Source organism: Centroberyx affinis, unplaced genomic scaffold (assembly GCF_046629955.1).
Source record: "Centroberyx affinis isolate AG114_WGS23_722 - 3 ecotype Tasmania unplaced genomic scaffold, CSIRO-AGI_Caff_v1 ptg001696l_1, whole genome shotgun sequence".
Classification (NCBI taxonomy): Eukaryota; Metazoa; Chordata; class Actinopteri; order Beryciformes; family Berycidae; genus Centroberyx; species Centroberyx affinis.
This window is the reverse complement of record NW_027280112.1, coordinates 42,123-67,892: the sequence shown is the minus strand read 5'-3', so window position 1 is coordinate 67,892 and position 25,770 is coordinate 42,123. Positions and strand designations below refer to the sequence as shown.

The 25,770-nt window shown below is 42.4% G+C and overlaps 1 protein-coding gene across 3 annotated transcripts in view; it reads right to left on the bottom strand.

The window, feature by feature from the left end:
- Positions 1 to 25,770, bottom strand: part of gnal2 (guanine nucleotide binding protein (G protein), alpha activating activity polypeptide, olfactory type 2) — a 40,186-nt gene that overhangs the window by 1,522 nt on the left and 12,894 nt on the right. For all 3 annotated transcript variants that reach the window (XM_071528665.1, XM_071528666.1, XM_071528667.1), the window contains 7 exons: positions 22,951 to 23,048; positions 3,403 to 3,457; positions 3,223 to 3,296; positions 1,927 to 1,985; positions 1,608 to 1,728; positions 910 to 1,040; positions 671 to 738 (listed from right to left, as the gene is read on the bottom strand). In XM_071528665.1, coding sequence (XP_071384766.1) covers positions 671 to 738; positions 910 to 1,040; positions 1,608 to 1,728; positions 1,927 to 1,985; positions 3,223 to 3,296; positions 3,403 to 3,457; positions 22,951 to 23,048 — 606 coding nt within the window. The remainder of the gene's footprint in view (positions 1 to 670; positions 739 to 909; positions 1,041 to 1,607; positions 1,729 to 1,926; positions 1,986 to 3,222; positions 3,297 to 3,402; positions 3,458 to 22,950; positions 23,049 to 25,770) is intronic.

The following is a 25,770-nucleotide window of genomic DNA, read 5'->3' as shown; positions in this document are numbered from 1 at the left end:
TTGACATTCCAAGCATGAGGAAAAGCTGGCTATCTCCCTCTGCCCATAAAACTGTGTTGTGTTTAGGGGTTGCTTCCTGCAGTTGGTTCAGATTACTTTCTAAATCCTAACGACCAGCACCACAGTTCACTTAGAAAACTTAGAAAAGGAGTGACACCTGTATTTTTGGGTGTCTTGGTGCCATTTTCTAGTGCCACCTTAGTTCTAATGCCATTGTTCTCACCTGGACAAGTTGTCACCTGGAAAGGAGTAAATGCTCAAGAGTTCAAATAAACTGCTCAAAACATGCTTGCGACTGATATGTATTGCTCATATGCATTACGCATTCAGAGTAGCTGGCACCCATATTGCTGTTGGGAAATTCTCTTCTGATTGCTAGTTGTTATGATAGGCAGGACATATAGACAGATGACTGGCAGGCAAGCAACAAGCAACGTTGCTCAGAAATGAATCCGTAACAAAACAGGAAATGAGGTGGCTGTGGTTAACATCGGCCAAAGTGTCTCCGGTTTATCAAGCAGCAGGCAGAGTAAATGCATGTTTAGTATTAGTAGTTGGCATGAACCCAATGGCACAGACTACAAAATGCAGAGTTATGAATTATCTAGACGAAGGCTATTCATAAGGCTGTGTTGGACACTCTTTAACTCCAGTCCTGACTGATACTTACAAGAAACTCGTCTCGGATGAAGAACTTAGCTCTCGTCACTTTTGGGTCTTCACCGGGTTCAGGAGTTGCTGAAAGAACCAAAGAGATAAACAGTTGAGACAGGCCAGTGGAACAGAAACACTATAGATGGTGTGCAGTACTAGAGAACAAGGTTTATCTCTTCGTAGTGTGGTCTAACTACATTTATGCTGTGCAAGTGTTATTTTTACTGTATTCAGTACATGGTGAGGCGCACAAACCTTCATTTGGTATGGTGTAGCGAGCATATTCAGGGAAGTAGTCTTCAATTTTGGATTTTCCAGCTAATACTTTCTCAGCCAGCATGTCCTGCTTGTTCAGGAATAAGATGACCGATATAGTGCGTAACCATCTGAAAAACACAAAGGCACAAATACCAAACGCCATGAGAAGGGAACAAAATCATATCACCTGCAGAGCTGTTCGCAAGAGACAGCGTGGCTTCCATTGTCAAAGGAACAGTTCACTATATAGGTACCTAAACCTATAATAATTTCATTAGTATAGGTTTCAATGGAGAGTTTTAGTGTCCTGTGTTCTAAATAATGTTTAGAGGCTTTTCCAACCTGCCAAAAATAAAATCTCGGGGGAAAAGAACCAAGAACTTGTAATTTTTTTGTCAAATTTAAAGATATTCAATGTCAGTACAAAATATCAGCAATCGGTGACTTCTGTCTAAAAATATCGGTATCGGTATTTTATTTTATAAAAAGGACACTGAGCGCTACACTCACCCTTTGTTTTGTTTCTTTATTAAGGCAGTAGGAAAGTAGCAAGGGAGTCAGAGCAGGAAGGACACAGGAGAGGAGAGAAAGCTCTGGTGGATTTCACATGTGGCTCCAGAGGAAAAGGATTAACCACTCGGCTATCTCCGAACACACAGGTCGACGTTAATTAAAAAAAAAATACACTGACTCACCTGTTGTTCCAAATACTGCGGAAGAGGTCCAGGGCTTCCCGTAGCCTGTTAGTGTTATTGTCTTCCCTTATTACCATGTTGTAGCTGCTGCTGGCCACCACGAAGATGATAGCAGTGACGTCTGCGAGGAGAGGAGAGGAGAGGAGAGGAGAGAAGAGGACCATCACACACTGTCTAGGCATAACTCAAGACGACACGGTGACATGATACTGTAGCGGGCTGAAAATATTTCTCAAGACGGACAAAGTCTGATCAATGGTATGTGAAAAACATGCTCTTCAGAAACTCCTAACAAAACACAGAAGGCCGAAAGTCTCACCGTTAAAGCACTGGATCCATTTTCTCCTTTCATCTCTCTGGCCCCCAACATCAAACATGCTGTGGAGGAGACAAAATATTGGGTCACGCTCACACAAGACACTCACTGTTGCCCTCTTGTGGTTATATAGAGTAAACACTTCCAGCAGAATAAAACTCAGTGTTTCAAGCACATAGGTAGTTATTCTAAGAAAATCTACAAAGCAGCCCTTTTAAGGATTATTTGTATAAAAAATGTAATTCTTTTATTATTATTTGTAATTAATAATTTTATTGTTTTCCTTTCTTCAGCTAAATGTGCTCCCTCTCTCAGGTCTCCCTTGCAAACGAGATCCTCAATCTCAACGGGACAAACCTGGATAAATGAATGATGAATTATTGAATAAATAATATGAAGAAACGACCCAATTTGCACGTAGTCAATGCCCTGTGTGACCCTGTTTGGTTGCTTGGAAGTCATTAAAGCTGAATGATGAAAAATATTCACCCAAAGGCAAGTCATGTCACAGAGCTTATTTATCAATCACTTAGGATGATATAATCTGATACAAAGGCCCGTTTCAGATGGTAGAATAAGTCTGTTGTGTCTGCGACTGTGGAAATGGGTCATCTCATCTGACATCATCGAAGTAGTTACACAACATTTACTCAAACCTTTATTGGTTGTTGTTGTAAGTGCAACCAGTGGTCAATAACTTTCAACTGGCTCAGAAATCACACTGGTCAACCGCAGAGGATTACATTTACATTTTAGGCATTTAGCCGCCGCTCTTTTCCAGAGCGACTTCCAGCGGCCAAGCAGGTTGGGGTTCAGTGTTTTGTTCAAGGGCGCATTACTGTTGCGGGGAACGAACTTATGACATTTCAGTCTCTTACCACGAGGCCAAGGTAAATATAGCAATAACACCCAAGAGGGAATTCTTAACTGTGATTATGGGTACAATGGTGATGGAAGAAGTACGAGGCGCAGCCGAGGATCGTCAAAAAGTATGTCCTCAAGGGTATTTTGGCTTTTTTTTATGGTTACCAATGCATGTGTGTTGTCTGAATTTTCCTAAAGTAGTATACATAGGCTGCATAAGATAAAAAAACAGGAAAAAATAATCGCTAACTAGCTCCCTGATAGGAAAGAGCGTGTCTTTGACCTGCCTGATTTCTTGGATAAAATGTTGCACAATGATGGATAAAATATGAATCAACTAATATGCCACCAAAGTGCAAACTCAAAGTAACCTCAATATGAGTCTGTTGTCTTCATCATGTGATCGTGCTTGAGTGAAACCTGAGCAAGACTTACTGAAAGTTCACTTTGTCTACTTGGAACCTCGTCTCGAAAATCCCTGAAGTTAACACTCGGCAGCGTAGCAGGTCCTGAAAAGCAGGGAAATGAACAGAAGATTTAATAACCTTTAATACAAGCAAGTCTGTGGAGGAGATTCACAGCGTTGAAACCGAGCAGATTAACAGGGGAACTGACCTGGTCCGTTGGTGTGTAGTCGCTCTGTCTTACAGAGTCAATTCTGTCCAGGAAACTGCAGAGAGATACACAGAACAGAATTAGATTTCAAAGTGAAGTCTAGCCATTTAATTAAGCTATGGAAAAGATGGATGTAATCAAGATTCAAGAGCATAAAAAACAAGGAAATGAGCAGCATAACTAATGAAAACTAAGAAATGAACGGGAGTTGTGTATCCATAAATACCGATTCCTGAAAATAAATAAAGCCTGACAATCTGCATCTCCAAGAAACAAAACCAGAAGTTATACAAGGTGTCATGGCTCTAGACCAATAGGAAAACAGCTCACCATCCATTGACTGAAAATATGCCACAACTCCCAGCTCCTCTGATCACATACAACAAATATTCAATCATTCATTAAACCCATCTCTTGTGCAGTATCTGTTTGAGCAGCTAGACTTTCATGTGAGCTACAGTATTATGCTGAGAGAGGCCGCCGCCATGTCTGACTCCCTGCAGGAGGTTTGGCAGGCCGGTGCTAGGGCAGCATGCCGCCACAAGAGGGCAGGACTGCTCAGCCTGGGCTATTTTGGTCTGTCTCTAGCTGGAGTGATTACATAAGGCGGTTATTGTGGAGGTTAGACAGCTTGCTGTTGCTGTCTCTCCACTACTGAGAGCATGTGCAGCGGTAGCAGCAGCAGCTGGGCCTCTCTGCAGCACAGCAGGCAGGCTCAGGACACCGAGGCTGGGGACACACGGTCACACAGACCCCTGGTTGGTCTGGATCACACAGAACAAGGATTCAACACAACGTCTGCCTGAGAGCAAGCGTGCATATAGGCTAAACGATGATGTCCCACCAAAAAAGTGTATTGTTACACTTCTGTGTCAAATGCACTTTAGACATAGTTGATTTGACTGGATAAGTCATGCATATAAGCCCATAAAATTATAAGCTTTATACCTGGACAGACTGAAATTTTTTTTTTTTCAAGCAAGCCATTCAACAATCAGTAGGTCTTTTCAGTGAGATCTCTGATATGGCACGGAATAAAAGAATGATTTATAAATGATTTTTATGTCTTTATGTTTACATTTTAGGCATTTAGTAGCTTGCTCTTGTCCAGATTGACTTGCAATGGGTCCAACAGTAGCCTAACCTTTAATTCAGAAAAAAACAGTAATGCCTGAGCTACACTGCATGTGTAACATTTGTGTATCCAAACTTGTTGCGGCCCAGTTGCAGGGCAAGTGAACAAAATGATCTAGTTTTGCTGATTTTTCTATAAACCACTCAAAATGTTATATTTAGCAATTGTAGCTTATCTAGGTTGAGCTTTGATTGCATTGTTGGTCTGTAAATGTTTTACGCAAACATTTATTTCAGAGCGTTGGTTCATGTATCCTCTACTGTGGTGGTAAATGACTATACTAAGCAAAATCTTGGCATTTATATACATTTATATGGCTCAAATATGTAACAAACAGCTGCATAGTCAGACTCAAAAGTTACGTCTGCGATCCTGCTCCGTTTCAGATCCGACAACATGCTGCGCGTGCGGCCGGTGGGGCTGCATTGAAGTAAATGGCTGCGTATCTGATCCAACCCTTCAGACACGATCGGACGGAACAGAAAAGCACCTGGTGTAGCTGAGCAGTTAGGACAGCACAGGTCATAACCATACTAGTGACCTGACAGCATTCCTGTGAAAGAAGGTCTTGAAAAATAAATAAAAATAAGAGCTAGAGAGAAGGTGTTATTTTCTATGAGAGCAAATTAGAGCGAGTACAGGGTGAGGATGTGGTAGAGGGGATAAGGGGGCGCCAGGTACTTCTTGAAGAGATGAGTTTTCAGCCTACAACACAAGATGGGGAGTGACTCTGCTGGTTACAGTATATAGGACACAGATGTGGGTCAAACAGGCTATCTTCCCCTCTATTTTTCACCCAAACTGTCTGTGGCTTCAGAATGTCACCAGACAGACAACATCGCTGCAGCACACAAACACTCGATGCAAATAAAGATACAGATACGGGGATCGCTTTCAGTTCATTTTCAATTCAAAACCATCCAGGAAATAGATTTTTTGGATATCCAAAAAAGTGTAAAACATAACAAACTCATCAAGAATTAAATAACTGAGGATGAATGCTCTATTATGAACCATTAGATAACAGTGTCACTTTGCAAAGTGAGACACCACTCATGTGCTCTGACAACAATATTTTCATCACACCAAGTAGTCTTACTGCCTCAAAAGTGTCCGCTTGCCTCACACAGTCCAGACAAAAGGAGAAGTAAGGGTTTTATTTCTGAAGGGACTCTAGACTTTCTCAAATCACTGAGCAAATATTGATGCATCTAGAACCAGACAGAGACTCAGATACCAGCAAACTGAAGCAGGGTCAAGGGTCATGGGTAGTATGTGGTAAAACATACGGAGAAAAGGAGGGGGGCATTTCTAATTTTATACATTCAACCAAAGTAAAGTTGTGGACTATGAGAAAAAAAATATATCTTCATTCCTAAATCAGCTGGCTATATTGATTTCCACCAATTTTCTGTGATATATTGAAAGCTAAAACTAATTTCTGTCATTATCCAAGGTAAGAACACCACATATATTTTAATTTAATTTTCTTTTCTTAGCATATACCCTTAAATCGTCATTATAATGGAATCTAGGACATAAAAGAGCATTTTTATGAATGAGGCACCAGGATTGGAAACAATACTATGTACTTTGGACAAGATATGTGTGCTATGTCATCTCCCAAATCTGATCAAACTAGTCTAGACCTAACGGTATGTAGAAATTCCCCCAATCCTTTTCTGGCTGTGGAGGAAGAGTCCAGACCACATCTATAATCCATAATCTGTCCTTTGAAGGGTTGTTACTGAGCTGCAAATCCGAATTGATGAACTTACACCTTAACTTTGACCTGAACTTTAACCTCTCTGGAGACCTTATACCTAAACCTGAACCTTAAATAGAGACAAAAACACAATGCTGTAGCATTTTTTTGTAAGATGTAGCAATTTGTGGCTTGGCTTAGATATCATACAGCAGGTTAGTTCAGAAATAGCATTCAGCAAATCACACGTTTAATGTAATCGATTTGTTAATTAGTACTCGGCTGGAACCAAGGCCAACACATCCTGCAGGCCCATGGGACTATGGTTTAAAAACACACAATGTAGAGTATCAGTGATTTTAATTTCCTAACTAGAGAAGAGCTTCATGCAAGAACACAGTCATCCCCCCTACACAGACACAGCCAGATATATTCATACACACACCGAATGCAAACTATGCTCCAACACTGACACACAAACAGGCAGCACAGCTCCAGCTTTTGCCCCATCCCTGCAACAATGTGGGAGTATTTTTAGTCAGCCTTCCTTGCAAAAACCTAGGTTATAATTACTGAGCGCTTTGTGACTGCCATGTGACAGAAGTGCTATTGGTAGAGCACTGGAGAGCCAAATATAGTCCTCGTACCCAGCAAGAAAAGAACAAGGGTCCTAGATCCAGGAAAAAAAGCCAAAAAAGATAACACTGATTATCGAGTGGCCTTCCAGATAATGCCTTATCAAAAGGTTTGGGTGCAGTTTCAGGGACTACGGCTGTTCTGGTCGAGTGCTGCAAATAGACGAGCCGGGTTTCAGGTCCAGTGAGATCTGCGGTCTGTGTTGGTTTGTCCAATTTCCTCCCAGAACCATTCTCTATTGGCATCAAAGATCATTCAGTCCTGTGGTCTTCCTGGGCCAGTGTATTTCTGCCCGATGGTTTAGTTGAGTAATGTGCTTCTGTCTGCGTTTTTGGGCCAGTCTCTCTCTTTTTCTCCCTTTGTGGATTTGACTTAGAGATAATAGGACACCATTTTTTCATTCTGTTCTTAGTATGTCCACAGTACATAAATGTAAAATGTATTTGTTATGATTAATCGCTTCATCTATAGCTAGTTTTTTGTGCTCCATGTTTCCTACTGTCAAGTCTGTTGACAATTAACAAGCCACGTTAATCCCATTATCTTTTATTTCAGTCCCCGCACGCTGACCATCAAGAGGCCTTTTACCATACCATCACTGTAAATAAGAATCTGCTCTTAATTGGCAGGTTGAATTAAAAAAAAACACTACTATGGCTGCTACAGTCTCTCTGTTTGTGTCTACGGGGCTGGGTTGTCTCTGTATTTAGCCGACTCACATTGTACTCATCCTGTGGGCCAGTCTGTGTTGCTATGTATAGGCTCTGTTGTGGACAGGATCTCTCGACTTGGCCTGGTCTTTCTGTGTTGTTGCCCTCATCTTTCCAACAAACATAGACACAAGCATGAATACACACATACACACACACACACACACACACACACAGTATGGTGAGGGACAGTTGAGGCTGTGGGGCCTCAGGGGCAGCCCCACACTCCTGCGCTGCAGCCCCACGTGGTTCAGGTCACATGTGTTGCTGCCCATTGAGCACTGAGAGGGTGGAGGGGAGATGGGGGGGGGGGCAGGACAGTAAAGCGCTCAGCACTGGGCTTGGGGACATGGGTCACCCAGCTCCACAGGGGCTCGTTCCTCCACCAGAGCACCGATACGAGCACCGCGGCCAGGCCGCTCCGTGCCATTAGGTCGTTTTCTCTTAGTTATGGAGCGCTACAAACAAACAAACAAACATGCCAAAATCCACACACAGCTACAAACAAACAGGCTATAGTGGCCAACTGGCAAAGGGCTGAGCCAGACATGGCATCCTGGAGGTAATGCTGACATGTTTACGGATTGCTTCAAACCGAATTAAACTTTGAAAACTGTGCCTAATTAAACAGTATGTATCAGAGCCCGGCCCTGTGGTTACATTACGACACAACTTGGTCATTTAAAACTGGTGAGGAGCACATGTCAAAAAATCAAGAGTTGCTAGGTAACATTAACAGAAGTGAACTGACAGTGAAAAGTTGCGACGACGTTGGGATGAAGGTTGGAAAAAAGCCCCCACAGACAGACAGGCAACCTTCACATCAATGACAGCACCCAGCCTCATGTGCTCATTTGATAATTGGGTTGACTTTTTACAAATAGTGGACCATCTTTAATTAGCAGTGGAGAGAGTCCGATCAATAGTTTCCATATTTTGAGCCGCTCAGGCCAGCATAATGGACTTTCACTTTAGCCTCCAACTGACTAGTGACAGCGCTTTAAAACTCACTGCTGGACAAGGCAGTAACACTATTACACTTCTTCTAGCTAGCACAGCTTTACTGGCCACTGCAGAATTTAAATGTGTTTTGTTTGGGCAGACATACGTCTAAATAACTGTATTCATGTATCATGTACAACTATTTTATCTATCATGTATTCAACGCAATTGTATTTCACATTCATTTTACCAAAACAAAAAAGAGCCGCTTACAGTAATAATCTGTCACATTTTCATAAATAAATGTCTATTTTGTTACTCACTAATGCTGATTGATATAACACAAGAGTGATGTAACCTATACCAAGTTCATCAAAGCTTTTACATTTGCTGTTGTAAATACTGGGTGTCTGGTAGGTCTTTCCTAGGAAAAATCCTCCGGTGCAACGGGAAGTTATGTGTTTTACATTTGCTGCAGCTTGAAAGTTTGCTTGAAATAAACAGAAGAAGACATGGGTCGTTAACATGAGCAGTGATAGCCACCATGGCTGAACAGGCAAAGCAACAGACAACAGACAACCTTCATCAATAAAGAAATCCAAGGAAAAAGACGTCACAGTACTGTACACACAGTTTTGATTCACAAGTTATCTCTGAGAAGTGCAGTGCAGAAACACAATAGCAATAAGCACTTAGCACCAAAGATGGAGACAAAAATAAATAAATGAATAAACTAGAATCTCTAAATCTTTGATCACTCGTGAAAATACAAAAGTCTGCCATCAAGCTTAGTCAAGCTGTAATCTAATATTTAAATTTGAGGACATTTAAAGTATATTTCATCTGTCTTCTCTTGCCAAACACACCCAATACCAGCTAGGGATGTAACGGTATACGGTTTTAAGGTATACCACGGTATCAAGCAACCACGGTTCTGAACCGTAAGCCTTTCCCTGTAATACCGTGCCCATGGTATAAATTTATGTTGCGCAATGCGCATATGCACAGCGCCGCACGCCACTACAATGGAGGGTTACCTATCCACAGCTCCGCGCGTGACAGCCAGGGGAAAAAATTAAAACATCACACTTCAAGTTGCTAGCAATATTGAATTGCAACAGTGGACTCTTTAATGCAAAATAAACTATCCGATGTTGCACTGCAGGGCGCTAGAACATTAACGTTATCTCACTACTCACGCAGCAGGAGGACCCTTGCGTTAAATATTTTTATGTAAATGTTACAATGCTAATGCATGAGAGTTTCAGTTAAATACACACATGGATTTAACACGCACACACGTTTCAGTTCAATAAAGCAATATTTTTCTTCAAAGCAAAATACTTGTTTGTTTGTTTTTTCGATGGGCCATAGTACATTTAATTAAAGGGGGGAAAAAAATGAATACCGCGAAATACCGTATACCGTGGTATTTTGGTAGATACCATACCGTACTGTGAAATTTCATACCGTTACATCCCTAATACCAGCCACACTACAAAGTTCATCACATGATAAAGCCTGTCAGATACGTTGAGGAGCTACAGCAGATGAAGCCATGTGTGGGACGAAGTGAAGGTGGAGCTGTGGAGGCTCCTGGTCACCTGGTGGAAAGATCTGAGCCCAGGTTCAACTCATCCATCCAGACAGAAACACTGTGCAGTTTGGGAGATGGATCTGAAACTAGACAAATCCATCAACGGCTCAGTGGGTACTTCCTAAATATAGGAGCGAGAACGGAGACACTCCTGAAAGTCAAACCGAATCTTGTGTAAACAAAAGTGCCTGCTTTATCTCAAGGCCGCCAATTCGCTCTCCAGGGCCGCATCAAGTCATGGTTTTGAAAGGTGTTGTATAAAAATGTAAAATACATTGTAATGCCCTTTCGTCTCTGTTCAGTGTCTACGTGGACCATTACATTACATCTGCTTAAAATAGACTCAGTCCCCAAATTCAGTGTTTAAGCTACGGTGGGAACATGGGGACTCCTTGTACAAAGCCTCACATCAGGCCTGAACCAGGTCTGTTGTGGATCTCTCCACTCCCAACCACAGTTTTCACTTGTGGATAGTTCTAAATAATATTCAAGTCTAACATCAATACACTAGCTGTCACTAGCTACTGAATTAGTCTGTGGTAAAAATAGAAAACCAAGTAAAAATAGTCTAATCAACAATATTGAGTAGGTTTCAAAGCTCTCGCCCACAAGCGGCTACAGCCTCGATGTCAGATAAGTTGTTCCGGTTGGAAGTCAACTGTTGACCCAGTGAAAATTAGCTTTTCCTCTTTTCCCTAATCAAAAGTCAATAACCAATATCCAATATCAGACAGTGGAGTCTCCAGTATCTGTGCAGATTGCATAATCCTGAACTGAGCTCTGCCGGCTGAACAGAGAGATGATTAGGAATTAACTGTATCTACACTGGGGATATTAGGTGCTCCAGATGAACCACAGTTTATTTGTCTTCTGTGTTTCTTATTGATCTGATGCTAAACATGCAGATTCCCTGGATCAAATCTGGCCAAAGCCTGACAGAGAAGCTCGAGCTGACCAGGCCTGTGCTGCTGTAGCAACGCTGTTTGTGTAGTTCTGAAACTGGCCTCCGGGTGGCATCCCTTCGCTCCTGCTACAGACTCTCTTGCACACTGACCCTGCCTGCTTTTAGCAGCTGGGTTCCCATGGCAACCCCAGTCGGTCGATACCACTCCTCTCTCTCTCTCTCTCTCCCTCTCTCTCTCTATCCCCCCCGTCTCTTCCTAAGCCAGGCCGCACTTGTATCCTTCCATTCCCAGACTCTCCCATACATCAACACAAAGCAGAACCATGCATCTGTGCTAGCTCTCTCTGTGGTGTGTGTGTGTGTGTGTGTGTGTGTGTGTGTGTGTGTGTGTGTGTGTGTGTGTGTGTGTGCGCGTGTGTTTGGTGGGAGAGCAATGCAAATTTAGGCTTATAAAGACAGATTTTAAAAAAGTGCCACAGTCTCAAGCACATAACCAAAAATAAGTCACATTTTCTGATGAGGGGGGAGAAGTATACTGTAGAAAGACACACAAAGTAAAAAGCTACCAAACTCTGTGATAATCTGAAAGAGGCAGTGTCAAATGTGATGAATTAGACGCACAGGGTTATACGAGTTGAGAGCTGAACCGTGGGGATAATTGATAAGGATGTTAGAATTCACAGTCCAGTCAATAGGACTCCCGTGAGATCGGATTGGCTACGGTAACGCACACAGGCAAATGACCGGTTTACGGCCAAGTCACTGCACACTGTAGTAATGCTGTGATAGCCTGGTAAAAATCTCCATGGAGGAACTTATCCCCGCCGAAACAAAAACAGATCAAAGAGGAAATGCTCAAGCCATTTGATGAGGTACAGATGACACAGGTTCAAACCCAACACAGCAGCTTTAGACACGCTGTTTGGGCTGCAGCTAGTCTGCACAAATTGCTATGGTAGTTTCCTCAATCATTTCCGTGATACCAGCAGATCAAGGGAATTTGATTTGATGCGATTTGATGCGTCAGTGATTAGTGGGACATCTGCACAAAGTAATGAGGGAGTGTCATTACTCCACCAATGAACAGGTGAGAACAGTGATTCTCAAAGCAGGGTCAGTGGATCCACAGTGATGATTGGAGATGATTCTGGTTGTTACTCAGCAAAATAATACTGTTTTTATTCAGTTTGCTAATTAGTACAATGAGATAATTAACTGACTTACCCACAATCTCTCTCACTCCACTTCTGCACAGTCGTAGGATATGCTAAATCCAATGTAAATACAGCAAAATACTCCATTTTGGTTTGAGGTGATTTCACTTTGATTTCAAAATTATATTAAATTATTAATTAATTAAAACTGTGAATCATGTAATCTCAATCATTTCTTAATAGACTGCATAGAAGTTTTTGAACTTGGTAAAGGTTTTCAGTTTTTAAATTTTTAATAACCTCCACCTCCTGAATTGACTGGACCGGTAGTGAATTAACCCCAACCCTAATTCTCATACTGGGACCCTTGGTCCTTATCTACTTGGTGGTCCTTGGCTCGGAGAAGCTCTAAAATCCCTGGGTAAGAATGCCTACACCAGTAAATCACCCAAATTTAAGGCTGAACCAAGGTTTGTGCTGAAGTCAAATGTTTACTTATGTTAGCCTGCAAGCTACCTCCTGCAGTCCAGCCTGATGAAACACCCAACAGCTCAAACTGTCTTGGTAAACAAACCGCTGTGAGGGCAAAATATAAAAGGTTTCTATAAATAGCCCTGTGCCCCCCTCCAACCACATTCCACAGGAGGTGAAAGTTGAGGCTTGTTTGACCAGTGGCGGAGGTGGAGCAGTGGGACCTTTGGCCTGGGTGTGGCTGGACACCGCTAGCTGTTAGCCACACAGCTAGCCAGGCCCACAGGAAGAGGCTGCAACCTGAGCTAGCTGGGCCAAACTCCGACACACACTGAGGGTTTGAAATCCCATGTGATACAGAACATGCTAATGTCGATGCTAACACACACACACACACACACACACACGGTCATGTGCTTTTAGATGGATTTAGCATGCCTTCAAGTCTGCTGTTGCTCTCTGATAGGCCGGCTAAGCAGCAACAGGGAGGAAGTGTGGAGCTGGGAGCCCCTGTCATGATTAGACAGCAAAATGTCTCCTTGCGTGTCAAACCCCTCTTTGATCAATTCAGTTCCCCCTCTCTGTCTCTAGCAGGGCTGGTGCTGGGAGAAAGAAACGGTTGAGCTCTCTGTGTGTGTGTGTGTGTGTGTGTGTGTGTGCGAAGGAGAGGGAGATAGAGAGAGAGAGAGAGAGAGAGAGAGAGAGAGAGAGAGAGAGAGAGAGAGAGAGAGAGAGAGAGAGAGAGAGAGAGAGAGAGAGAGCAGGAGAGCGTATGGGTGCATTCATACAATCGTGCATGTGTTCACATCGATGATGTGTTTTATGTCAGGGCATTAACAGAGAAGGTATGGTATGGACGGGCGTCGCATATGCGCACAAACACACGCACATACACACACGCGAAACCAACACAGAGGCGTTTTGTGTCTCACCTTCTGCTACTGACCTTCCCTTTGTTTACAGCGCATTGCCGGGATACTCCCTTTGATTCGGCTGCGCACACGTGACCCTCCGCCAGTTTCTGCTCTGCAGTGCTGCTGCTAAAAATAGCCTCAGCTTGCCCTGGCTCCACAGCTAGTTTACATAAGCTCTAAGGGGGGTGGGGGGTGGGGGGTGGGGGGGGTGGAAGGGGAGGGGGAGAAAAGGGAGCGACGGAGGGGGGGAGAGGAGGGGGAGCCTCAGTGAAAAGAGAGAGAGAGAGAGAGAGAGAGAGAGAGAGAGAGAGAGAGAGAGAGAGAGAGAGAGAGAAAGAGAGACAGAGACAGAGAGAGAGAGCGAGAGCGAGAGCGAGAGCGAGAGAGAGAGAGGAGGGAAGGGAAGGGGGGGAGCTATGGACGACCATGCCACAATCTCTGAGCAGGGAACCTGCAGCGCCACTGCTGTCCTCCAGCAGTCTGTGCCTTTACACTCCTGGTCAGCAGCAGCGTGTGTGTGTGTGAGAGAGAGAAAGAAAGGTATGTGTGTGTGTTTGTGCGCGCGCAGTCGGCACACAGTTACAGACTCGCAGATATCCGCCATTCACCAGCCTTATTCCCCACTCTGTGTCTCTGTCTGTCCTTTAAAATGGACGCACATTTTAACCCAAAAATAAAAATCTATTTATAGCTACAATTCCCCTTCTTTAAGTGGAACATAAAATCCCATTTTCCTCTGGTTTTTGTCCATCGCTGTTAATATTATAGATAAGCCATACAAAGCTTATTATTAACACAGGCCTACATACAATCTAAATTTGAAACAATTTTGCTAATTAGATATAAAACACAAAAACTAATAAGATGAAAGTTACTAAGGAAAACAGCTATTGTGTTCATTTACCATCAATAATAATGATCTTTTTAGCTGCTGATTACTATTCCAAATGTCTATCTTTTTCCTGTGGAGCTGTGCTGGTTTTCAAATGAGACTCAACTCATTGACTAAACTGAATACAGGTTGTCAGAGCTTTACAGCCCTCTGGTCTCTAGAAACAAATAAAAACACACCGGCAGTGTAGCTAATCTTGTGACATGTAGCATGCTATGCTGGGCAGCTTTAGGCTCAAATGCCCAATCAGACTGTAGATCAGAATAGACTGCAACAGAGCCCCTAAACCCACAATTTTAATCCACGATTTGTTTTACATTCAGAATACCCTAACAGTACAACATAACATAACATAACAGTAACGTTAAAATCTCACTGTTTAAAAAACTTCAACATTGTGAATTTAACAGGCAGCGCAGTATATGCAGTCCCCTCAAACACATGAAGACGTATTGCGCGAAATGATGCACATGACTTTTCTGAATAACCTTTCGCACACTCTTTGGAAAAGGCCTCATATATAGGAATCTACATGTGTTCTGCAACATCCTCTGTGCTTTCTGGCCTCGAGAGAGAGAGAGAGCTAGATAGATAGAGAGAGAGAGAGAGAGAGTCCCACAGGGGGTTCAAACAACCTTAAGGACAGTGGTTTGTGTAGTTGGAGTCCCACTGAGCTTCCAGTGGATCAGATTCTACAGAACAGCTCAACTTGAGACAAGAAAACCACTCCCTCCTTTCACTCAGAAATGATGCACACACACACACACACACACACAAATACACGCTCGCACACAAATAAACGCAGATGCACACACACACACACACAAACACACACACATACTTCCATAGTGCCTCCTTTGAATATTCCTCAGTCAGCTGACAGCAGGTCATCTGATTTCCGCAAGTGACACAAAGGTTTTTGTTAATCTGGATTAGGGCTGCCCAATGTGAAAAAGTATATATTTTGTGAGTATTTTAGTTAATATTGTGTTTCAAATTGCAATATGATAAACATTTGAGTTAATGTCTCTTATTCTCTTGTTATGAGGCTTAAAGCACAGATGCAGTGATCTACTAGAAAAACATAATCAGAATGAATACTGAACTGAAACCATTTAGGCTATTTAAAAGTTTTTTTTTACTGTAACTGGCTGGAGCACTCAGTACTGAAAAATACAGCTGTCAAATGACATGAGTAAATATGAAACATGAGAATACCAAAAAAAAGAAATGATTAAAGCTTAAAATATATTCAAAACTTCTTTCCTGCTTTCTTTTCTGCTTTCTGGTGCTGAATCTGAACTTGATTTTACTGATTCCATGGTACTTGGGGTTGTTCTGCATTTTCATACTATTCTCTCTGCTGTTGTTTAAAGTGTTGGAACAAGTTGGTTGTGCTGCCACATGTTGTGTGACTACAACTGTCCACCATTTTTTGCTTTGGACCCTAGTTTGTGATACTGAATCCAAAATACTGCCAAATGAATTATGCTGGATTTTTTTTTTGGGACCAAATCTCCCTCTTTGTTACCAACACCCTCCTCCTCATTCATTTCCTCTATTTGGTTTCTCCTCTCGCTATCGGCCCATCACTGCCCCTCTCGTTTCTGATTGGTTAACAACTGGTGCGGAGTCTTCCGATTGGCCAACAAGTCAACATCATGGACACTGCAGTTGCGGATCACTCAAATAAGTTTGTTCAATTGGTAGTGTGTGAAAGAGATTACTAATGAAAAAAATTACAGCCTCATGCAGTTTAGATATTGCACCAATTAAAATCATGATTTCAGTTTTAATTTGACAAATCGTGCAGCCCTAATCTGAACCAAACAAAACAGTCCTTTAAGGTTTGACACCATTTCAAATGCTGCGTTAAAATACCTGTCTTGTTTGTGGATTTTAACCATCGTAGACAGTGAATATTATTTTATAATCAACACTCGGAGAGGAGAAAATCAATTGCTTGTGTGTCAAACAAAAACTGATAACTGACCTATCAAAAAAGCAACTATATCGAAATATAAACAGACAAATCACTTGAAAGAAGTAGGAAACATTGCTCCCCTTCATACAGCCCAGAGAGCCTCATTCTCCTCCCCTGGCTTTATGTACGGACAGTAAAATGGCCAAAACATGAAGAAATCAAGAAACTAAACAGTGACAGAAAAAAGCAGCAGTGACATGCAGTCGGTGTATAAATATCGCTCTCTCAGGCTCTTCCATGAACAGAAGAGGCTCCTTATTGAGGAGAGCCAGTGTTTGAGAAGCGTAGCCCCTCTGTTTCTCTAGGCCCTTCAGGGGCCGGGGCTGCCTGACAATGCCGGCCATTCTTAGTGCTTTACTGCCCCAGATGACTGTGTCAGTGGCCCCCAGGCTGGTGACAGAGTCCCGTGACCACCACTACACCCCAGCCCCAACCCCAGCCTAGGCCAATAACCGTCCCAGCCTTAGCTATGTCTCTGTCCCTAGCCCAGTCTGCAGTGAACCCATCCCAGCCCCGACCATACCGCTTCATACCGGGCCTACAACTGTCATATCGCAATCTCTAGGTCTACAGCTGTCTATAACCATCCAACCCCAGCTGTATCTATCCCCAGCCCGGTTCCAGGCCTCATCCCATCCATAGCCCTATTACTGGTCTTGCCCAAAAAAAACACTCAGCAAGATTTTGAGGCGACAGAGAACCTCATCGTGGGACAGCTTTGGTTGAGCTGTACTCTGGCAGACTGTCATTTTGCCAAGTGCTGGGAGTTCCTCTATTAAAGCAACAAAATAATCGAATTATTATCTATCTAATTCTCCTCGCAATTTAAGCATTTTTGATAGATCTAATGTACTTGTATGAGTTTCTGACACCATAAAACTGTTAATTTGTTTAAGCTCAAATGTTTACAAATCATATTTACACGTTTGTTTTTTATCCACAGCGAAAGTAGAAGAAGGCCAAGATAATATCTTTATCTTTATTGGAATCATTAATTCAATTTATTTAAAATATCAATGCCATTCATTCATTTGTCAGATACTAAAAATAAATTCTTCCTCTTGACAGGAAGCACGAGCCATGGGGCTCCAAGTCCTACCAATCCTATTTCATGATAATTCTTTAGCGGGATGTGTGAATAAAGTGAATAAAGGATTTAAACGATCATTAAAAGGCAACCTTATAACAACTTTTGGACTGACTGTACTTCATTTCAAATGCCCATTAAGCACAATGGTACAAAGTTCAGATTTACCAAATATTTTGCAAGTCAAAATGTCGGCATAATTTCAGTGCTCAGTTCACTGTTTTTGAGCACAGCTACAAGAGGATTCAAGACACATTCTTGCAATTAACAGCTTATAATGGTCTACAATGATGGCACCCATTTTCCAATCCATTCCCCACTTTTCCTCAAAATTTGATCTTTAACCTATCATTTAACCCCGATTAGCATCGGTGACATTAGTGCCAGAAAGTGTGAATGTCTCTAGATGGCTACAGCAATAACAATCTGATATTTGTCTCAGTAGGAAGGGCGAGTCAGGGTGAGCCAAGTCTTATCTTCCTGTATTTTGTGCCTTCACGTGCAAATTTATTGGAATGTGTGATGTGAAGAGGTCTGATTGCCACTCACTCTGTGGGGATTAATAACTTTAGAAGGAATTATTTAAGTGAAAGGATAATCATTTGGATTGAAAAGACAGGCAATGTGCAAAAAGGTATGGGCATCAATTGGGTATGGCAAAGCATGGTATCGCAATACTTTACATCAAGTTAGTTCAGATTTGATCTTGTAGTTTTTGTCATTATAATGGAGAGCGAAGATCAAACAAAAAACCAGTGTTTCACATATAATGTTAATATTTGGGCAGCCTGCCCAAGTGAATTAGCAGCCGCCAAAGTACATTTTTGTTTTAGATTCATTTCAGATGCTGTGGTACATGAAGCTGGTGTCGAAAACCTGGCTTTTCTCATCAACTTAGCTTTCAAACAACAAAGATTTCATGTTGTCAAACACTGAAAGCATGTTGGTGAACTACAATGACCATAATTCATTGCACCTCTGACGAAGTGCATTGGTCAAACAGTTGCGAGAGTCTTGGTCAAACAGTCAGTGGACCTTTGAGTCGCACACAGTTTGTGCAGTGCCGGCACAAACTGAACACAGAGGTAACGATTGAAATGTATCCAACACAACATGTTGAGGAGGTAATTCATTTGTAATCAGCTGTATGTTGTGCTCCTAACCCTGTAACTAACCCAGCCTCAGCTCCATCTCTGTCCCAAGCCCCATCCTCGTTGCAGGACTAAACTCCAGCTATATTGCTAGGCTAATCTCACAGCCTCATTTCTTCAGCTGTATTCCCTGACTATATTCCCGACTCCAGCTCCAACCCCAGCCCATCCAGGCCAGCTCTCCCCTGGGTCTCTGCCGCTGCCTGGCTTCATAGCAATACGCCCTCCACTGAGCAAACCAACACAGGGAGAGTGCCATACCAGCCCAGCCAGCGTCTAACACAGAATGACAATCATCCTCTACAGTTAAAAATAACTCATTATATGGATTGTGTCATATTAGCTGGGGGACTGTAACTAACACTTGCCACAGAAAAAAAGCACAGGAGGCCCGGGAGTTAAGACTGTATTTGCGTACGAAAGTGTCTGATTTTGCCGTTGACACGTCCAAGGCATCGCGATAGAACCAGCCCTCCGCTGCTGAAAATAGCTCCTAATCAATCAACGCGCAGACACATATCTGTGCTCTTAAAACGTATAAATGTGCAATGCAGAGGGCGGATCGATGGGTGACAGGATTCCAAAGCATCGATATGGACGTGCTCTTTGGCATAACAAGCGCTTGCCATCCGCCCATACTTATTTCCAGTGCCTTTGTCCAATGGGCCGTCCGGCGTTAGCTCTGCTGGAAAAAACATATCTGCCAGTGGAGCAAGGTCTGTGAAGGACAACAGAGAACTATTGTTTGGAATGGCATAAGTATATAATATACCATATCAACATCTAAATACATATGAGATACAGTCTAACTAAATGTTTTCCACTGTGATCTGGTTTGGTGATTGTATGACAATATATATATTGCGTTTGAGCGCTGTTTGCATGTATGCTTGCTGCCTGCCAATCTGTTCCTCCTACAAACAGCCACTTGTAGGCCAACTTCCTCTATAATTCACTCTCAGCGTGACTGAAGGCCTGTAGCCTCTCTTATCACATTCTTGATCCAAGATGTAGCCTACTTCACAAACTTTACATCTGTGGAAGAAAACTGCTTCAATAAAAAAAAAAAAAACAGAGAGAGAGAGGGAACATCTAGTGGCTCCTAACGTTAAGAGTAGGTGTGAAGAACAAAAGTGAATGGGAGATGACATGACAAACTTCCTGGATTGAAAATAGTTATTGTAGTTAAGTGGTCATAACAGCGAGAGTGGGTGTGTGGGCAGGTCTTTACACACGGACAGGTCTGCTGACATGTAGGACATAGTATCTGTAGCGCACTCCCACCCCCAACCCCACCAAAGAGTTCACACAGAGGTTAAGACCGAGAGAGGAAGTAAGTGTGAGGCCATGCTGTCTGACAAATTCCAGACATCACTCAAATGCACAACATTGACAAGAAAAGGTTCTGAATAGTGTGGTTGCAATGTGAATTTTGAAACACGTGAGAACATTTTTTTTTTAATCCAGTGCTTAAAAACTGTTTCAGATGTTGTGGGGAGGAAGGAAGGAATGAGATGCTGATGCTTAGGTTTTGCTATCACGTAATAAAATGGAAGGTTTTGTCTGATGTACAACTTGATTTGTAGCACATATTCTGAACAGCAGAAGAATACCTTGTTTAGGAAGCTATCTGACACTCCTTACACTCACTGCACTTAGAAATGGCAGAATCTTGTGATCTGGAAATGGCAGTATTCATAATTACAATTTAGATTTTTTTTAATTAAATTTGCAGCACTACATCACACATGCACTTTCCTACAGACATGGAAAAGCACTTGTGCCAAGTAACACCACAAGCCAAACACAATAATAGTCACACAACTAAATTGCAAACAGGAAAACACACAAAATGTCTAACAGGCTGTACGATAGCCTCCACACACCAGGGCTGCATGATTAATCAAATTGAAACTGAAATCACAATTTGAACATTTCCGATATCTAAACCACATGAGGCTGCACTTTTTAAAATTATTCATCTCTTTCACACACTGCCAGTTGAACACACTTGTTAGCTTGATTCACGTCTGTTGGAGAATCCACTCTGCAGTGTACATGACGCTAACTTGTTGGCCAATCAAACGACTCCTTACCAGTTGTTAACCAATCAAAAGCCAGAAAGGCAGTGATAGGCAGACAGCAAGAAGGAAGGGTGGAGGAGAGAAGCAACCAAATGGAGGAAATGAATGACACTGAGGAGGAGGAGAAGGTTGTTGGATACAGAGAGGATGATTTGATACTGAGAAAGAATCCAGTATCAGTCATTTGGCAGTTTTTTGGATTCAGGAGAGCAGACATATTACAAACTCCATGCAAAAAAAAGCTGGCCAGTTGTAATGGCAACACAGCCAACTTGTTCTAACACTTCAAACAATGCTAGAGAGAATAGTATGAAAATGCAAAGTACCAAAAAAACAGTAAAAGCCAAGTTCATATTCAACAGCAGGAAGTGGCTTGTGAAACAGCACCAAACTTCATTTTGAAAAGGGCTTCTGAATATATTTTGAGCTATTAAAGTTTGTTCATTCATTTTTGGTATTTTATGTTTTCCATAGTGTCCATTTTACACTGTTTATGTTTACTCATGTCATTGGACAGCTGTATTTTTCAGAAGGTGTTGAGCGCTTCAGCCAGTTACAATAAATACATTTTTGAAAATAGCCTCAATGGTTTCTAATTCTGTATATTAATTCTGATGGATCTATTTCTAGTGGACTGCTGCATGTGTGCTTTTAGCCTTGTAACAAGGAAATAAGAAATGTCAACTCAAATGTTTATCATATCACAATTGAAATCGCAATATTAACTGAAATAATCGCAATATTTCAAGAATGTGTCTTTTTTTCCCCATATTGTGCAGCCGTACCACACACACACACACACACACACACACACACACAAACGCACATGCATGCACAGACACGTACACACAGACAGACTCAGAGCAGCAAAGACAAACACAGGCCCTGGACTGTATCAGCTCCACCTTACAGATTCATGTGACTCTCCAACCATCACCTGACTTTCTCTCTCCTTCTTTCTATGGAAGCTGGTTTCAGGCAGGGCAACCAGGGAAGACTTGACCCCGAAGTCAAATTTATGTTCAAGGAACGGAAGATATTCAGGAACAAATAACAGTGCAGAGACAGTGTGTCTACGTGCTGCACCATCTTAAACCATCTCGACGCTACACCCGTCTAGCGCGGGCTCAGAGATCGCTGACAACGGGACAATATTCCTAGTCACTGATAAAGTGTGCCTTTGACCGAACCCTGCGAGATAAAGGCAGCCAACCTTTGGGATGGGAGGGGACAACTTCCAGCGGGCTGCGCACCGCACCATGTTGTTCATGTCCTCGTATTTACATCTGAATCCAGAGGTGAGTCAGAGAGGAAGCAGAAGGAGGGCGCTGTAATCAGTGAGTCACTTTGCATATCCAAACTTCCTTTTACAGGCAAGAGAGGGGCCCACTACCGTGTACAACCAGCACACTATGGCGGCCCAAGGTAGGAGCCATCCAAACACTCTGGGGCGCTGTGGAAGGAGGCCTTGGTTTCTGTGCTTTTCCACACTACAGCCATCAACATTTTCTAACTACAGTATCTGGAGGATTTTGATAGGAAGAACTCTAATAGGTTTGGTAACCTATACTGAGCCATGGCCTACATAGCTTTTGTCAATGAAAGCAACAGGTCCAATTTAGTCTATCAACACCAGAGGTAAAATATTACTATCCCCACCACTGGAATGGGATATCCTAACCCCAACCACAGTATTATTACAGCTTTATAAACCTTTGCAGACAAAAAGGTACTATTACATAAATACAGGCCCATCAAATTCAGCAGTTGGGCATTTCAATGAGGGCAGACCAGGCTTTGCATATTGCCATGGTGAAATGCCAAACCATTGACGTGGGAAGATATGTACGTATAATTTCCAAAGGACAAATACAACTGTCGCTTACCATGCCACACCCAGTGTAAACATATCTCTGCCATATTCATACATTACATGACACCAGTACACACTGCAGAGCTCTCACCTCAAACACAACGCAAACAGGACAAACTGAGCAGCAGTCTGAGAACAGTTTACAAGCTGTAAAAATAAACTATCTCACCCATCCTTGCTTTCAACATAATATGGTTGCACAAATAACTGATTACATAATTTGCTGTAATTATGAAGAATCTTTTGTTAACCTGTCAGTATTCAAAGCTCAAAACTAAACCACAGAATGTCTTTAATGGTTGAACTCACTATTGTGCGCAGTCGATGAGCTGGTACTCATTGGACCTCTCGAAGCATGCCTTTACTCCTTCATCGTCCCACAGCTTCTTCGCGTGTTCAAAGAACTCCTGTTCACAAAGAAAGAATACCATTAAGAAATAAACAACATACAATAACACACACATTGGACAACATAAAGACTTAACAAACTTAAACTACACTGTAGTGATGGAAATGTATTATGAGGGGAATCCTCAGAGGCCTTTAAATCACACTGCACTGGGACATACACACTGCACATACTCAGGAATGTAGTTGAGGGTAAACCCACCTAAACTTAATTTGTGAAATTGACTTTAGCCACCTTTTTAAGCTCATAGAAATCCTTATGCCATAAATCCATTCAACACATTAAATTAAGTAATGTAAGGTTCCTATAAGTACAACATAGGGTCTTTCCCAGAGTATTATGTTGGTTGTTTGTCTTGTTATCACCAAAGGGAGTTCATATTTTACCCATCTTTTCATTTACTGCACATACTCACTCATGTAGGCCTACACACAAATGCCAAAAACATGCCCATTTGTATTGCCAGTATCTACATCTGCGTGATATTAGCAGACACTTTGCATATATAGCAAATACAAAGCACACATAGACAGATACACTTAGTACAATGAAACCTGAGAATAAAATTGTCCAAAGTTTGGAAAATTGTGAATGTGGACTTTGAAAATGTGATTAACAACTGATGAAAGTCATGTTTCCGGCCGGACAAGTGGATATTATTGAGCTAAATAAACCATGGAACATTACGGAAATTTCTGGCACCTTTTTTTTTTTTATCCAGAGAAAACTGACTGGGCATGCACACTCCCTCAGCAACACCCAACGTCTTTATGTAACTTTACATACATTCACACATAGGAACTGCCCAGTATGACCGTCTTCTACTGCTGGTCACTGAGCAGCTCAACTGGATCAACTGGGGGCCAACTGCCTTGCTCAAGGGCAGCTCACCAGTAGTTGTTAAGGAGGGGAGAGAATTTCTCATTCACTTTCTCCACCAAGGTTTTCCCAGCAGGTCCAGAATTCAAATTGGTGACTTTCTGGCCACAAGTTAGCCCTCTTCTCTAAACTCTAAGCGAATGTCACATAGGTGATACAGCTGGATACTGTAACAGAACTACAAACAATTACAGTCATGTCCCTCTTCAGATAGCACTACAAACAAAATCGGAAAGCCAACACTTAATTATATCTCCTAAAACATACAAATGTTGGTACGCTCCTGCTGCAGAGGGAGCATCCATAAACATCGTGCTGTAAATTACTATACATAGTCTCAGTTCTTCAGCTGACTTCCTGCTCCTGGACAATGGGGAGCATTATGAGGGGAGCTCATCTTATCAATGACTTTGAGATATTTCCCAGGACTCTCTGTATGCCCTAAACAAAGATGATTGGTCTTATATCCCTTCCTCGCCTCCTAGCCTGTGCACATGTCTTTCAGATGGGCCCCTCCTCTAGCCTGCAACTACCACATGACCCTCTGCACTCCGCACTTGCTCTGCGCTCTGACTGGGGAGAGGGTGAAAGTAGCCCCGAACCAGAGAGGGAGAAGGAGCCTGATAAATGATCACATGCTCCAGGAGATCTCCTCTCGGCAGATCCGGTGATTAAGTTCAACATGGAGGAATCCACTGATAACCAAAACACTGTGATGCTATAGTGTTAGCTGTGTTTCTGTGTGGCCGATGACACCAACACATTAACGTCCTATACCAAAGCATCATATGTAGAATACATTAACTTTCTGTACCACAGCACTGCATTAACACATATTTTTTTATTTTTACAGCCACGATTCAATTTCCTATAACAAAGCATGATACGAACAATAACTTTGCTCGCTACAACATTGACACACCGCACACCCCCAACCTCTCACTCATGATTAGCAAAGGACATGGGGCCATATTTGCTTTCTTGCCTGTATTTGCTTTCAGTTCTGCTGCAGCCGTACCCTAACACCCACCTCAACTAATATCAATAAGATTCTACTGCACCGATTAAATTTTTTCTGGTGTTAGTTCTGTAGCTCTCACCCAATTTAAACTTTTCTACACCAGTAGACAAGGAAGGACCCGAGAAACAAGGAAGGGCCCGACAATGCGAGCAAATGTTAGGACTTGATGGAGAGAGAGGACGAGGGGTGGTGGGGTGGAAGGGGCAGAGAGGAAAAAAAAAAAAAGCAGAGTATGGTCCTCAGGGCTCTTTTCCACAGAGGCGTGTGACACTGGGCCTTTGAATAAATGCAGTGTGTGCTGCAGTGCCCTACAGAGGAACTGATAACACAGAGAGAGACCAGGAGGGAATTTGCTTTAACACAAGCTTTTTAACTCTTTCCTGTGCTCTTCCCAGTCATACTCCACTTCCACTCCTCGTCCATCACCAACCACGAGATTGTGATTCTCTGGTGGCTTCTCCAGGACCGGTTCTCAAATTGGCCTGGCGACTTGGTTAGTTTCAATGTTACACGAGTTGGGTACATGATGTAATATTTCACTTGAATCATATAGGTCAGCCTGACAAAGAGAACAAAATGGCCTAAATCTGATTTGATGAAGCAAAACAAAGTCGTGGAGCAGATGGGTTCTGGCCAAAATACTCCATCGCAAGCGGGTGCCTTTACTGGAATTCCTTTGGGTAAAGTTTTGAAGTGACCTCTAGTCTTCCCTTAGAGCAAAATGTACAGCTATGGCCAATAACCTTAATTCCCTCCATGCACTACCAGCCAGCCAGCCAGCAAGCTCCTCAGGAACTCATGAAAGCCATCATCACTATTT